Genomic DNA, 16,796 nt, shown 5'->3' with positions numbered 1-16,796 from the left:
TGTTCGTCACCGAATTAGCAAGATGCACAGGAAGGGCATCTGCCTTACTTTCCTCCCTGAAAGAACTGGAGGAACAGAGGGTCGTGGCAAAGCTACCAACAAAGGAGTTAGGTGGAGGTTTCTTTTCCCACGTTTTTGTCATGCGGAAACCTTCAGGCAAGTACAGATTTATCCTGAACCTAAAGCCCTTAAACGTATCAATTGCTTACAAAAGATTCAGATGGATTCGATCTTCTCGATAAGGGCAATCCTTCCTCCAAACTGCTACATGGCCTCAATCGACCTGAGTGATGCCTATCTGCATATTCCCATATCGAAAGGGTGTCAGAAGTTTCTCAGGTTGGCCAGAAGGACGGAAGAGGGCACGTTACATCTACAATTTCAGGCCCTTCCTTTTGGTCTGTCCTCTTTCCCCAAACACAGCCCCCGCCCTGCATTTTCACCAAGGTCATGGCAGAAGCCTTGGCTTATTTACGGCTCAGAGGCGATTCAGGCATTGCCTACCTGGGCGATCTGGTCATGTTTGCCCTTTCTCTGGAGCAGCTGTCCAGGGATCTACTGGTGGTGAGGCAATTTCTAGAAAGTCTGGGGTGGCTCCTGAATCTTGAAAAGTCCAGTCTGGTACCTGCACAAAAGGTCACCTTTCTGGGCTACGAATTAGATTCCACACTTCAAAAGGTCTTTCTTCCTTTAGAAAAAAGTCAGAAGATAGTCATGGGCTTTTTACAAAGCAATCAACCTATATCGGTAAGACAAGCAATGTCGGTACTGGGGTTGTTAATGGCCGCAATCCCAGTGGTACAGTGAGCGAGACTTCACTTCTGCCCTCTACAACTGTTCATCTTGGAGGTATAGGACTGCACTCAGGGCTCTCTGGATTCCTTACTGCACATACTGGTACATAAAAAAAGTTCCCTCTGGTGGTGGAGAATGATCTCAAACCTGTCTCAAAGTCTCTCTTGGGTCCCACCTGTGTCCAGAGTCGTCACTACTAATGCAAGTGGCACAGGTTGTGCTGCACAGCTGGACTCCCACCTGTTGCAGGGGTCCTGGAAGAGTGAAGATTCAAGGCGATCTTCAAATTGGAGACAACTGAGCAGTTGAGCTGGCTCTGAGCTTTCCAGACAGAACTACAGGGACATAATGTGCACGTCCACTCAGACAATTCCACAGTAGTTGCTTATATCAACTGACAAGGGGGAACAAGGAGCAAGTCTCTGTGGGCTCTGGCAGAAGGAATTCTTCAGTGGGCCGAAGCACAAGTGCTCTCCCTGTTGGCGGTTCACCTAAAGGGAGAATTGAACCAATTGGCCGACTTCCTGAGCAGAAAAACTTTAAGGGAAGGCAACTGGATCCTCAATCACCATGTCTTCAGCTTGATCACCCAGAGAGGGGTGCCGTACGTGAATCTGTTTGCCTCCCAGCAAAAATAAGAAAATGCGGCTCCTTCTGCCTGAACAGATGGGATGGGGCGCTGGGAGTGGATGCACTCGCTCAGAGTTGGCATTTCTCCATGTGCTATGCCTCCCCTCCCCCGTCTGTACTAATATACTAGTATTGGCAGTCCTGAGGAAGTTTTAGAAGGAAGACACTTCCCTGATCCTCATAGCACCATATTGGCCCAGGAGACCGTGTTTTTCAGTCCTGAAGGATCTGGCAGTGGAACCCCCCCTGTATTCTACCAGTTCGGGAGGACCTTCTTTTTCAGGGCCTAGTTTCCTGTCCCCAGGTGGATCGCTGGAATCTCACAGCCTGGTTTCTGAGGAAGAGTTGCTGAAAAGCAAGGGGTTTTCGGATCACTTTGTAGCGACTCTTAGTAGAAGGAAAAAGGAAATGCGTGCCATTTACCTTTTTAAGACCTGGAAGCGTTTTAACAGTTGGTGCGCAGGAAGCTCCTTGGATGTGGGTAGCCCAGTGAGTACTGGAATTTCTACAAAATGGGGCAGATAAAGGTCTAGCTGTTAGCTCACTATAGAGTCAAGTTTCGTCAAGAAGTGTCTTTCTAGAAGTATCCTTCACCGAAAACCCTTGGGTGATTTGTTTCTTTAGGGCCTTAGACAGAAACCAGTGAGTAATCTTCCTTTTCTTATATGGGATCTATCCGTGGTTCTACAGGCTCTCTTAGGAGAGCCGTTTGAACCTATTGGTGAAGTATTTAACCCTCTACCGCCAGTAGGGTTAGTGAACTAGAAGCTCTTTCGATTAGAGCTCCTTTTTTTACAAGTCTTTTCCGATCGTATTATATTAAGAACAGATCCGGGTTTCTTTCCTAAAGTGGTCTTGAAGTGTCACAGAGACTAAGAAATCGTTTTACCAACTTTCTGTTCAAATTCTGTGAATGAACAGAGTAATTTTCATAAGTTAGATGTTGGGTGTGTCCTTCAGTACATGGATTGTACAAAGGAATTTAGGAAGTCTGATTCCTTCTTTGTTCTATTTGCTTGCTCTAGTAGAGGTTCTTTGGCCAGATGGCTTAGGTTCGCCATTAGCTAGGCCTATGCTTCAAGCAGGAAGAAGGTCCCGGTAGGTATCGGGGCACATTCCACTAAGGGTCAGGCAAAAAAAACTGGTGCTACCCCGGAGCAGATCTGTCGGGCAGCAACCTGGTCTATTTTTTTCAACCGTCAGGCTGGACCTCTTGTCCACTAAAGATCAGGTTTTTGGGCAAAAAGTCCTTCAAACGGTGGTCCCACCCTAAGGGTAATTACTTGCTTATTCTCTCAAAGGTGGCTGTCCTGAAAGATGAGAGGGCAAAAATAGTTACCATTAACATCTTTTCCAGGAGTCTTTCAGGACAGCACCGTTACCCACCCGAAGAAGGTCTGGACATAAGACGGTCAGAAGATGGAGATTGGTATATGTCTGTCTTAGCCCATCCCCCCCCCCCCCCCCCCAGCTGGCTGGAGGTACTCTTGGTGAACTGAAGGCTAACAGGGGGCTTAAATCTGTATGGATGGGGCTGTGTTTCCTGAGAAGGGAGGGCCAAGGTCTCTCAAAGGTGACTGTCCTGAAAGACTCCTGGAAAAGACGTTACCGGTAAGAGCACCTTTTCTTTTTTCTTTTTTTTAATTTTGGATAGAGTAGAGGGACTAAAATGCTTGTCAGTTTTTATTGCTGTCTGTGTTCCTGTTAAATAAATTCCCCCTCTCTATTTGGACTAACAATTGTCATTGAATGTGAAAGTTAAGAATAACCCACACTTTGGGTTTTTCCCAGAAAAGTAATCGAAGGGCACTCTTCCAATGGAGACACTGTTACTGGTGACCTCGGGGTCCCCGAAAGATTCCTTTAATTTGCAGGATTTACTCTCCCTTCCTATTTGGCTACAGAGCAGGCAGTGAAGAGAAATCTCTGCAATGGGATACATATGGTGGAAAAAATAAATCTGACGGGTTATAATCCTCCCTTACTCTATCCAAAAAGTTTTGCATATAGTCCTACTTTTAAACCTTGTTTTAGGCCTAGGTAGTTTTACATCCCTTATCTTGCTTTCTATATCCTAAACTGATTAGGAAAGTTGTGTATTACCAATTAGCTGATGCTGGTTTCGAGTACAGCCCTAACATTAGGTCACCTGGGCAACTGACAATGAGGTGGACTTGTGTTTAGCTAGAGCCAGTAATTGGTTGGCTTTGCCTGAACACAGTGCCCCCTTCTGCAGCTGTGCCCAAGGTCCGGTTGTGAAAGCTATTTAATAGGACAACTAATATTTAACCTTTTTCACAGATTTAAAAGACCTCAAATGTTTGTTTCTGTTTTCGTATGTAATATCTGGAAAATGTAGTCGCCGCAGACAACATAGAGCTTTAGGCATAGGTTTTTCAGGTCCCACCTTGTGCCCTAGCTTTACAATGCCTTTATTCTCCAGGATATTTGGTTCTTTGAAGATCTCTGCTGTGCGCAAGAAACGAGTACACTTTATTCTTTGGTGACCTTTTATCTATGGTGCTGTCATTAACTTTATTTGTGTTTTAGGTGCGGTTTATTACAAAAATCTGGCATCCGAATATTAGTTCAGTAACTGGAGCTATATGTTTGGACATTTTGAAAGACCAGTGGTAAGATGACATCTCCCGGATGTGAGTAGTGTACTGATAGGCTAGATAAAAGTTTGAAACAAAAATAGCTGTCTCTTATAGTGAAAGAAACATGGGCCTTAGGCACAACACTTCTATGGGTTCTACCGGCAGAGCTGTCTGTAGCTAGAATTATATCTAAGTATGACATTTTATCTGGGCTTCTGCCTTATTACAAAGAAGCTGATCTTTTATCAAACGTAAAAATATATTTTATTTTGTCTGTGCTCATCCTTTTTTAAAGTCTACTTCTTTGGGCAGAGTAACATTAGTAAATCTGCTCTTTTATTCCATAACTAGCACCTCCTAGGTGCCTTCATGTCAGCTGAACATTCCTCTAGATTGTCTTCAGAACCCAGAAAACCAGTACACTTAACGTGGCTCTAGCCCTTCCTCCTTGGTATCACTATTGGTTAGTGATTCTGCCTATCACAGGAATGGGCATATAGTAAAGTGCATGAGGGGCAGGCCAGACCACAGAATCTGCTCACTGTTTACCTCTTTATGCCCTGCTGCCCTTTTTAAGTCCACGTATACACTTTAGGACCATTTGAAAGCAGCAGTTGTCATACTGTTTCTGGGCCCACCTACACCTTTGACAGATGTGACACTAGGAGGAAGAGGAGTAGTCAACGCAGCTTTTTAATTTTTAAAATGTTCTTAATACGGTTAGGCAGAGTGTTTTTTTTTTTTTTTTTTTTTTTTTTTTTTTTTTTCTCCATAGAAATGTAGAATTTAACATTTTCAATGTAACTATGATTACAGAATGCCTAGCAGAGTAAACATAGTCTGCAACAATATGCACATTGATTTCTTAATAAATGAGAAATGTCAGTAAAGTGAGGGGAACACTGTGGCTGGTAAAAGAAAATGTGTTTACCTTGTTTTCAGGGCGGCAGCTATGACGTTACGAACGGTGTTGTTATCATTGCAAGCTCTGCTGGCTGCAGCAGAACCAGATGATCCACAGGATGCAGTGGTTGCCAATCAGGTAAGGCTCATGTCTTCCCATGTTGCATTTATGGGCATCACTTTATCTGTGGTAACTGCTGACATTTCACCAACCCAGCTTTGATTCTCCTGTAGCTGTTTGTACAATATCTCTCTCTGGCTCTTCTTTCCACACATTAAACTTGTGTGTGAGGCAGTTAAGGGAAAATTTTATTAAATATAATGTTCTTCATCAAGACCCTACATACTTGCCACTGTGCTGAAGCAACAGTCTAAGGGCTCATGTACAGTACACTACAGCTTCCTAACTTGAGTTTAGGAGCTTTTGCTGTTTTTTGCCTGAGCTCCTAAACGCAACTCCATAAAAGCCTATGTGTCCATGCACACATAGGTTTTTACAAGAGTTTAGAAACTGTTGCTCTTATGGTAGGTTCAACCTCCCTCTCCTCAACGCAGACGGATTTAGTTTAGAATAGGAACATTATAATTGCCCCTTTGTGTTTTCCCACGGTTGGCAGTTAACCTAGTCTGTGGGTACATGAGCCCTTATGCTGCAGCTGTCCCCCGCCTGCTCTAAGCCTGAGAACTGAGCTATTATGTGACTGCTGATCACTCAGACCCCAGTCTTCCTGGAGCAGAGAGTGGTGACTGTCGCCACTCTCTGCTCTACCCATCCAGCCCTAGGCTGGAGAGGGGGCAGGAGCAGCTTGCCCAGGATCTTAGTGATCCGCTAAGAGCCTGAGTCAGCTGCAGATCAGGCATCTGGGTGGATCCTGAAAATATATTTAAGGTCTTTCCAGAGCCTGGAATGGCTCTGTGAAGTCACCTGATGGGGAGTTTTAGCAAATAAGTGCACTCCTATGACCCAGAAGAGAAGTGTGACCAAAACCGCTTTGGCCATACTTCTCTTTTAACTGGCCTATCTCTGTTTTAGGAAAAGTATGTGGTAAAATGAGAAGGTGAAAGGGTAGATGTGTTTGTTGAAAAGCCTCTACAGCCGTGACAGTGTCCAGAGATTGGACATTGTCTTGACATACACCTAGTTGGCGTTTAATGAAAGCATTTGTGATTTATCTAGGAATGGAGATGGGTTTTCTACTAGTGTTTTTTTTTTTTTTTTTTTTGTTAAAGTGGGAAAAAAAGTACTTTTTAAATTGATTACATTGTTACTGATTTTTTTTTTCTTCTTTTTAGTACAAGCAAAATCCAGACATGTTTAAACAGACAGCTCGGCTTTGGGCACATGTATATGCAGGAGCACCTGTCACTAGTCCAGAATACACAAGAAAAATAGAAAATCTTTGTGCTATGGGTTTTGATAAAGTAAGTAGTGTACCTGTGTATAATCTAGTGTAGCAGTTTCATAGTTTGTTTGGTCTATTCAGACTAAAGAATGTAACATCCAGCTGTCTAATTTTCAGCAAAGGTCTTCTATCTAAATAAGGCTTTGTCACATTTCAATACCAAACTGCAGAAAGCAGTAATATCTAGTAATCCATGACCACCAATCAGAAATAGCTGTCAAAAGTATGTCAACCTCCTGAAAGATACTTTCACCGTTCCTAGGGCAAAAAGACGACATCTCTGCTGTCTACAGAACGTTTACAACAGTAGCTCATGTGGTTCACTGGGTCCCACGTTGCCATCCTTGAGGATATTTCTTATGTTGACAGAAATGCATACTTGGGGCACAAAATGGAATGCCATATAAAATCCATATGCAGCCCCCCCCCCCCCCTATTCTCTGGGCTTCTTGGGGGCAAGTGATAATATGGAATTTACTTTTTTAGGCAGTCCTTGTTGGATCCAAATTCACTCCTTTTGTGTGGCCCATTGTAAATTCCTTTGGCCTGTTCTGGGAAGATATTTAGTTCTCTTCCTTGCATATAGGCAGTTCATGAATTTGGCTTGACAGACCTGTGTCAACCAGTCTGTATGTTTCCTGATCATGTGGTTACTGTCTTTATCTGATCACTGTGGTCACACTGTAATCACTGTCGGCTGCTTCTTTTCAGGTTATATATTAAAAACTTTCTTGATTTCCCAGTGAATTAGTAGGTTAAATTGCATTTTTCTTTAGTCTGTTTTGTTTGTTTTTTTGTTTTTATTTCTAATCGTTTCATTGATAGGCTTCACATTTACCGCAGTGGTGGTTAGATTGCTATGGTGGGGGCCTAAACTGCCTCTCCTGACACACCCAGGGGATCACATGAAGTATTCGTTGTTCAGTGTTGTAGAACATTGTCAGAAACTGTGGGGAGAGAACATATACCACATCATATATTTAGTGATGTTCAAAAAAACGAGACTGGACTCTACCCTAGTTAGGAAATTCTTGCTATCAGAAGAACTGGAGACACTTGGATGAATGTTCAAAGTCCAGTTGTGTTTGATTTACTACCTGTATATCTAATATATATCAGAATCTGGATGATGGATAACCTTTATACACAGTATTATTTTGTATGTAAACGTGCACTCTCCTTTCTAAACTATATATAAAAATGTCCTACATCTTAAAAACAATTCATATTTATGTCCCTAAAATCAGAAGACACATAAGCTCAGGTTCACATTAGTGCAATTGCACTGCACCATGTTGCGTTGATATAAACAGAAACCACAGAGAATACTGTGATTTCTATTGTCGTTTATTGCAACATGGTGGCAGATGCACTACAAATTGTACTAGTGGGAACAACGGCTAATACATATTTTTTGTAAATATGTGCATTAACACAATTTTAAAAATATAATTTGTAAAGTGTTTCTCTTGCTAGAATTAAAGTGATGAATAATATGTCATTTGTAAAGAAGTATTTAATAATCCGCTTCTCTGCTGATCTAACCAACTTTACTTTTCTGTATGCATTTATTGCCTAAAGGTACCCATATTACTGGGATGACTTTTCAGGCAGATCAGGTAATTTGTTTTCTGTGGATGTCTGCAAACACAGCAAGCTGGCTACTGTCAGAGAAACTAGCGATCAAGACAGGTTAGAAAACCCTAATGATAAAAGCAGGTTACTGCAGCATCCTCCCAGCCACTCTTCCCCCTTCCATTTACAAAGACTTGAAAGTCTTGGCAGAGAAAACATATACATTTGTGGAGTCTTCTGAGATTGTTTTTTCCGAACGGTGTTAGAATCATGCTTGCTTGTGTGGTCGACCTCTAAAATCTGACAGCCTCAAGTACTTGTATGATGCATCCTTGGATGCAGCTCCTTTTACTCCTCCCCAAGCTTTTGACCTTTGCTGTTAGCTGTCGAGACTTCTAAGAAGGCTATGGCGGTGCTGCCCTTCCGGGTCGAGTGGCTTTTTGGTGCCACTGAACAACATTTTCAAAAACCTTACAAGAGGAAAGAATACTTTCAGATAAGGGGTCAAAGTCCTTCAAAGCCCCCTCTGGTGGCCCAAAACGTTCCTGGCCACACAAGTCCAATAAGTCAGAGGACAAGCCTTGCGCAGCATTACCGTTTGCCCCCACCTAGTTACGTTGGGAGGGATTCGTCTTTCTTGGTTTGCAAACCTGTGCACTTCTCTGCTTTTTGACAACTGGATTCATGATCGAATATTGTCTTACTACAAAATAGTTTATTTTCCTGTCCACCAGACGAGTTCTTTCCTTCCACGAGATCTTTACCTGCCTATGAAGGACCTGCAGGGAATAACCCCATTCCCTGCCCTGGATAGGTTCTGGGAGTTTTACTCTAACGTGCTTTGCTTTCATTTCCAAAGAAGGAAAAGGTCCAGTACCAGAAGGCCCTGAATTTCTTTGTGAAGGTGCAAAAGTTCAAGATGGAATCCATCTGCTTGGTGGTGGCCTCTTCATCTGGGGATTTTCTGGCTACCATAAATATCAAGGATGTGTATCTACCCATTCCCATCTGTGCCTGGGTACCTGTGTGTTTTGCGCTTTACTGTGGAAGGGGGGAGGGCAGCATCATTACCAATGTGTTGCTCTCCCCTTTGGTCTAGTCTCTGCCCTTTTGGTTGTTTACTAGGGTCCTGACTCTGGTCCTGACATTACATAGACAACTGCGGATTGCGGTGTTGGGCTATGTATGATGTCCTGCTTCAGGCAGACACTCACTCCTCCCTGTTGGACAACATTGCGGTCACTACTCGTACTCTGCAGAAGTTTGGTTGAGTTCTAAACTTCAAGAAGTCAGTTTTGGTCCCGACCAGGTGGCTGGCATACCTGAGTCTGATTCTGGATTCGGCAGCGGCAAAGGTCATGACACCAGCCTGTCTGACCGGTGGCGGGTGGTTGCTGGGTTTGTTGTCTCCCCAGAGTTGTTGGACATCAGAGGAGTCTCAGCTGCCTCTCAACGTCCTGGAACTACGTGTGGTCAGACTGTGTCCAGTAGACAGGGCAGCTTTGGGGGCACCCTGTGTGGATCCAGTCGGACGGTAGCCTGGCGATTGTCAATCACCAGGGTGGAACAAGAAGCTGTGGTACTACTGGAAGCCTCACATTTTCTCCAGTGGGTGACACTTCACATCCTGGCTCTCTCATATGGAAAAATATGAAGGCAGATTCTCGGCTGTCAAATTCTGGACCAAGGAGAGTGGTCCCTGCATCCGGACATTTCCTACCAGATACGTCTTCGATTGGGCACCCCAGATCCCCTGGCATCCTGTCTCAACAGGAAGGTGTTGAGGTTTGTGGCGAGAATGACGCTAAAGATGCTCTGGTGGCGTTCTGTAGCCGTTACCATCTTGTTTATGCATCCCACCTCTCAAGCTTCCCTAATGCCTGTTGTGAAGAATAGAGGCTGAAGGGATTCCAGTCATTCTGATGGCTCTGCCATTGGCCTCCTAGATCTGGTACGTAACGTGGTGCCTCAATCACGGACACCCCCTGGCGTCGTCCTCTTCAAGAGGATCTCCTGTCCAAGGGCCGATATTCCACCCTGCTTTACCATCGCTGAGTTTGATAGCTCTTGAAACCCAGCTTCTAAGAGGCAGGGTGGTTGTGGCCTTGGTAATTCCCACCATGTTGAAGGCGTGTAAATCCTCTTCCCAGGAGATCTACCATCATACTTGGAAGGCTTACATTTCATGCTGTTAAACTGCAGGTTTACACCCTTTGTCTTGGCTTTTTGCTTTTCTCTAGTGAGGCATTGAGCAGAAACTGGCCTTTAGTACCATCAAGGGCCATGTTTTGCCTCTTGTGGCTTTCTTTCAACACCCTCTTGCCATGCACTCCTTGATCTGTCATTTTTTGTTCAAGGGGTTAAGCATATAGTTCCTCTTGTGTGGTCTTCTTTGCAGCCATGGGACCCTGAACTTGGTTCTTTAAGTTCTACAGAGGCCTCCCCTTTGACAATATCAGATCTTCAATTGGTGACTATCTCCCAAATGTTCTCATTTTTGGTGGCTAGCACTACTTCTCGCCACGCTTCTGAGCTGGCAGCCTTGTCTTAAAAATCTGTATTTGGCATCACACAAGGTTACAGAGTACTTTAATAATCCCAAAGGAAATTGGGAAAATGTTGTTTAAGGTGGTGTCTGATTTTCACCTGAATGAGGGCATTATCTTTCTGTCCTTACTGTGTGGTAAGGGCTGTACATGTGTGGTATGGGCTGTACATGTGCATCTGTCTGCCATAGGCACCTTCCGTAGGTCTTACTTCCTTTCTGTGATTGCGGAAAGGTCCAAATAAGGGTTTGGCTGGCGACTTCCTTTGCCACAATTTCACATTTTATCAGACAGGTTGTGGTCCATGCATATGCTGTGAGGGGCAGTCTCCTTCCTTTTCTGTCATAGCACTTTCTACCATGGCAATTGGTGCCTCTTGCAGGGCAGCTACTTGTTCATCTGTTCATAATCTTACAACATTTTCCGAGGTGGTGTTTGGGAATCTTCGAACGCGTGTTTTGGCTGCAAGATTTTGTAGGCGGCCGTTTGAGGGCCTGGTTTCTCTTCTGGGGTGTTTTTTCTTGTAGGTCGTGTTTTTTTTTTTTTTGGTTCCTGCTTGTCCACCCCTCATTTAATGCATTGTGTTGGGTTGTCTCTTTGATCAAGAGTGATATCGAGCTGTGTCCTTTAACCACATTACCACCGGAGGATTTTGCTGTCTTACGTCCAGGCCACTTTTTGCGATTCGGCGCTGTGCAACTTTAACTGACAATTGCGCGGTCGTGCGACGCCATACCCAAACTAAATTTATGTCCTTTTTTTTTCCCCACAAACAGAGCTTTCTTTTGGTGGTATTTGATCACCAGTGCGATTTTTACTTTTTGTGCTATAAACAAAAAAAGAGCGTTTATTTTAAAAAAATAACAATATTTTTAACATTTTTTTTATATGAAATTCCCCCCCAAAAAATGTAAAAATCTAATTTTTTTAAAATTTTTGGCCAATTTGTTTTCTGCTACCTATGTTTGGTAAAAAAAAATCACGATAAGCGTATTTTGATTGGTTTGCGCAAAAGTTATTGCGTTTACGAACTACGGGAAAGATTTCTGTCATTTTTGGTGTTTTTTTTTTTTAACGCGTAATGGCGATGATCTGCGATTTTTTTTTTTTTTTTTTTTTTTTTTTTTTTTTTTTTTTTTTTTTTTTCGGGACTGCGGCGGACAGATCGGACCCTTGACTGACATTTTTGACACTTTTGGGGGTACCAGTGACATTAATACAGTAATCAGTGCTATACATATGCACTGTTACTGTAAAAATGACACTATCAGGGAAGGGGTTAATTTTATTGGAGAGGGAGGGGTTAATGTATGCCTGGTGCTTACTAACGTGTGGGGGGAGGTGACTGAGTGACAGAAGGACAGATCGGATGTTCAGCTATGCTGAACACTCCGATCTGTCAGTCCCTGTCACTTAGGAGATCCGCCCGCTCTGTTTACACAGGCGGGCGGATCTCATCACTCGATTCCCCGACGATCGGGGCAGGGCAGCGGCGATCGCCGCCGCTCCTCCCCTGGCCCGACTCCCGCTGTGAATGAAAACAGCGGGAGCGCGCCGCCTACAGGGGGAGGAGTCCAGCGACGTAGGTCTACGTCGCTGGACGGGAACGAGCCACTTTGCCGCAGTACACTCCATGTGAGCGGTCGGCAAGTGGTTAATGAACGTAAGAGAAAACTGGATTTTTTTCACTCACTAGAGATGGGTTCCAGTGTATTTCGGATCCTAGTCCCAACCCACCTGCCCGATCCCAACAGTAAGCCTACACTACACACAGGTAATTGCAGGCAGTGAGACATTTTTCCAATCCACAGCTGCACGTACGGGGAAATGTTTCAATGACTCTGATTAGCGGTGTGCAGTTTCATCTTTCTGGCGGGATCGGGCAGGTGGGTTGGGACTAGGATCCTGAACATGCCAGAGCCCATCTCTTACTAACCATAAAATCCCTTTCACAGAATTTATTGGAGCACACAGCACACCCCTCCTACAATGTGTTTTTGGTACTGCTTTATGACGGGGGGGGGGGGGGGGGGGGGTTTAGCCACCATTTAGAGTGAAGAAATGTCATGAGCACACCGATCATTCCTTAAAAGGGGCCAAAGCTTTTTTTGCTGGTCACAGAATAGATATCTATTATATCTATTCTGTGACCACAGTATAAAGATTCGGACCCTTTCAAGGAATCCTTGGTGTCGATGACATTTCTTCACTTTGAGTATTCACGGTTTCCAACCTATGGTCATTACAGCACCCAGCATCACTGAACTGCTGGTTATCTTAAATGTGTGCATGGGGAATATTGCGTTTCGATTAGCCACCATTTAGGGCTGCCCTAAGGCGGTGCTGCATTCTTCTTCTATTTTTTTTTTTTGGCCTAGTGTCCTACTCCTGAAGGTGGCACTTTAACCCTACGATCAAGAGTAAAATTGAGCTGTGTCCTTCAATTAACTCAGAGAAAGGAATTTTGCAGTAACAAAAATCCTGTTTTTATGACTTTTGGGGGAGTACTGAATTGAATAAAAGGATTTTATATACACAGCTCAAAAAAATTAAAGGAACACTTTGAAATCACACCAGATCTCAATGGAGAAAAATATCATGCTGGATATCAATACTGATATGGACTGGGTAATGTGTTCGGAACGAAAGAATGCCACATCGTTTAATGGAAATGAAAATTATCAACCTACAGAGGGCTGAATTCAAAGACACCCTGAAAAAGTGAAAAAATTTTGCACCAGATTAGACCATTTTGCTGACATTTCATTGCAGCAACTCAAAATGGTACTCAGTAGTTTGTATGGCCCTCGCCTGCTTGAATGCATGCCTGACAACGTTGGAGCATGCTCCCAATGAGACGATGAAAGGTGTCCTGGGGTATTTCCTCCCAGATCTGCACCAGGACATCACTGAGCTCCTGAACAGACTGAGGTGCAACCTGGCAGCGTCGGATGGACTGAAACAGTGTCCCAGAGGTGTTCTGTTGGATTTAGGTCAAGCAAGCATGGGGCTATTCGATGGTATCAATTCCTTAATTCCCCAGGAACTGGCTGCATACTCTTGCCACATTGGGCTGGGCAATGTTGTGCATCAAGAGGAACCCAGGACCCACTGCACCAGCGTAGGTTTTGACAATGGGACCAAGGATTTAATTCTGATACCTAATGGTAGTCAGTGTGCCATTGGTCTAGCCTGTAGAGGTCTGTGCGTCCCTCCATGGATATGATCAGACCATCACTGACTTACCACCAAACTGGTTATGTTAAACTATGTTTACAGTCAGCATATTGCTCTCAACCGCTTCTCCAGACCCTTTTGCGTCTCTTGCTCAGGGTGAACCTGCTCTCATCTGTGAAAAGCACAGGGCGCCAATATCGGACCTGCCAATTCTGGTGTTCGATGGGAAATTCCAGTTGAGCTCCATGGTGCCGGGCAGTGCGCACAGGGCACTAGAGGATGTCGGGCCCTCAGGCCACACTCATGAAGTCTGTTTCTGATTGTTGGGTCAGAGACATTCACACCAACGGCCTGCTGAAGGTCATTTTTTTGGGGCTCTGGCAGTGCTCGTCCTGTTCCTCCTTACACAGAGGAGCAGATACCGGTCCTGCTGACCTTCTATGGCCCTGTCCAGCTCTCCTAGAGTAACTGCCTGTATCCTGGAATCTCCTCCATGCTCTTTTCTGGCAATGGCACATATTGATGTGCCATCCTGGAGGAGTTGGACTGCCTGTGAAACCTCTATGGGGTGTAGGTATCGTCTCACGCTACCAGTAGTAACACTGACCCTAGCTAAATGCAAAACTAGTAAAAAAACAGACAGAAAAGATGAGTAGGGAAAAAATGTCAGTGGACTCTACCTGTAAGACCATTACTGTTTAGGAGAGTTTCATTGTTGTCCATCTAGTGCACCTGTTTAACACAAAACCAGCTGAGACTGATTAACAACCCCCTCTGCTACTTAATTGACCAGATCAATATCCCAGGAGTTTAATTGACTTAAAGCTATACTCTGATTAAAAAAAAAAAAGTTTTAATTTTTTTGAGCAGTGTATTTGTTGGGAGATTTCTAAAGAGCTTATATGTTGTTTAAGTTATTACTTTCTATCAATATAATATATAAAACATATTAGATTTATATTATATATTATTAAAAACAATTTTTTTATATATATATATATATATATATATATATATATATATATATATATATATAGCAAAAGTGTGGTTGGAAAAAAAAAAGAAAAACATTTTTGGACATTGAGCACTGGTACCTCTAATGTACCTCTAATAATTTGTCTCCCACCTCTAAGTGATGGAGACCCTCCCCAAGTTGAGAGCTTCTGGTGCTGGGGTGGTTTATAGCAGCGACCATGAATAACTTGCGTTGCTCGGCGTTCCTGTCCTCTCAGCCATTCAATAAAACTAGTATTCTTCTCCCACAACACCATGCATTCTGTAAATAGACGAGGGGATGATGAATGACAGGATCTCTCCTGCCCATTTACAGACTGCTTTGCATTCTGGAGGAAGAATTCTGGTAGTTTTGTAAATGGCTGAGAGGATAGAAAGGGGGGGGGGGGGTCAGGTGCCGCAAGTCCATCGTAATGTCACTGCTAGTATCCCCCACAGAGCTGGGAGTTCACAGTTGTGGGTGGGTCTCTGACATTGCTGAGAGGTGATTTTTCTTTGTAAAAGGGAGCTAAAAGAATACGCAATATATTTCAACTTGGGGGTACCATATTACGTTGGTGCTATGTGACCAAAAAATGATGTATATAATTTTTCTTTTTTCGTTGTGGACTCCACTAACTGTAACACACAGCACACAGAGCATGATTTGTTACAACTCTCAATACTTTTCCTTTTTCTTCTCTAGAATGCAGTAATAGCAGCTTTGTCATCAAAAGCATGGGACGTAGAAACTGCAACAGAACTACTCCTGAGCAACTGAGAGAGGTCACCTGATCCTGCTCGCCCCTTCCCAAACAGCACGCCATCTGTTATTTTTAGGATTCTGCATCAAAGAAAAATCCACAACACAAAAACGGCACTCCTGTGTGACAATGCTATTTAAACCGTTCTGGAGACTGATGGGAAAAGAAAAACTGCTCTGTAAATAAGGCAAATTAAATGTGTAAATTAAACAACAACCAAACGGAGGGGAGGGGGGGTGAGCATCCTTTACTTTTTTTTTTTTCGTTAATATTGTAAAAAACAAAAAACAAAAAAAAAACAGAAAGAAATATTGGAGCTGAACCAATGGGAAAAATATGCATTTGTGTTTTACCGTGTTACCAGGAGCAGCACAAAGGGCCCATTATGTTTTGGTTTTCTGCTTTGATCTCCTCCGTTGGAGGAGAAACCCTAGCAGACTCATTCTTTGGAGAGCTAGTCCTCCATTTTGCCATTAATGTCTACAATACTGCTAGTACCAACCATTCTTTGTGTCTGTGGACTTGCATGCATGTACACCGTATGGGTTAAATTCATTCATCAGAACAATTCATCTGTAATATGTTTGGTATTTTTGAGTTTAGATTGATCTTCATGTCTCTAGAAACCCAGAAAAAGAATGATGATCACAATGACAAATTTATACATCTGGCCTTTGCCGCTTGTTTTTTTTTTTTTTTTTTTTCCAGCCGGAATTCGTCATGAGGGGGAGATATGTGGTGGAGAAAAGGCTTCCATTCTCTGGCACTCTCCTCTCCCCAACATAAGGGCCTGAATGGTAGATCAGTAGCTGTGTTATCAGTCCCCACTGGGATTTCTTTATCACTGTTAGAGAGGGTGAGCTTTTGGAAACAATCATAAAACCATCCTACTTCATCACCTTTGACACTGATAAATAAGGCTTAGTGAAAGGGTGGGAGTACATCTTCACAAGCTAGTGTGTGGGCCAAGAATTCAAGAGTGGCCACTGTTATCAAAGAAAGGAACGGTTTGTCAGTTGCATGCGTTTCCTCACCACAGATTCCCCTTCTCCAAGTCCCAGCTGTTGCTCAGGAGTGCTGGAACTTGTAAACCTGCTACAAACCAACAAATTCCACAACACAGATAATGCTTTAAGGATGGAAGGAGCCAATTAATGAGAAAGCAAATTCAATGATTTGTCTTTAGCTCTAAAACTTACTCTACAAGTAGCTCATAGTTTTTGAAATTATAGTGTGTTTGAGCAATGGTTTCCTAATGTAGTTCTACAAGACGCACTTGACGTTTACTGCAGAAACTACTTCAGCTCTGCAGTTGTTGACCAAATTAATCCTAAATTTTCAAGATATTTAATAAATTACAGATCTTTGCTAAGGCTGAGGGGTATATATCCCCAGTAGTTTGGTAATGCA

The 16,796-nt window shown here is 43.3% G+C and overlaps 1 protein-coding gene across 1 annotated transcript in view; it reads left to right on the top strand.

Moving 5' to 3' along the window:
• Nucleotides 1–16,317, top strand: part of UBE2K (ubiquitin conjugating enzyme E2 K) — a 64,203-nt gene extending 47,886 nt beyond the window's left edge. Inside the window, exons 4-7 of the mRNA XM_082275276.1 lie at nucleotides 3,976–4,058; nucleotides 4,968–5,067; nucleotides 6,222–6,350; nucleotides 15,329–16,317. Of these exons, the coding sequence (XP_082131402.1) occupies nucleotides 3,976–4,058; nucleotides 4,968–5,067; nucleotides 6,222–6,350; nucleotides 15,329–15,403 (387 nt within the window). The 3' untranslated portion in view covers nucleotides 15,404–16,317. The remainder of the gene's footprint in view (nucleotides 1–3,975; nucleotides 4,059–4,967; nucleotides 5,068–6,221; nucleotides 6,351–15,328) is intronic.
• The last annotated feature ends 479 nt before the right edge of the window (nucleotides 16,318–16,796 follow it).

Source organism: Pelophylax lessonae (assembly GCF_965119305.1).
Source record: "Pelophylax lessonae genome assembly, chromosome: 1".
Taxonomy (NCBI): domain Eukaryota; kingdom Metazoa; phylum Chordata; class Amphibia; order Anura; family Ranidae; genus Pelophylax; species Pelophylax lessonae.
The sequence above is the reverse complement of the archived record's forward strand: the minus strand, read 5'-3'. Positions and strand labels throughout refer to the sequence as shown.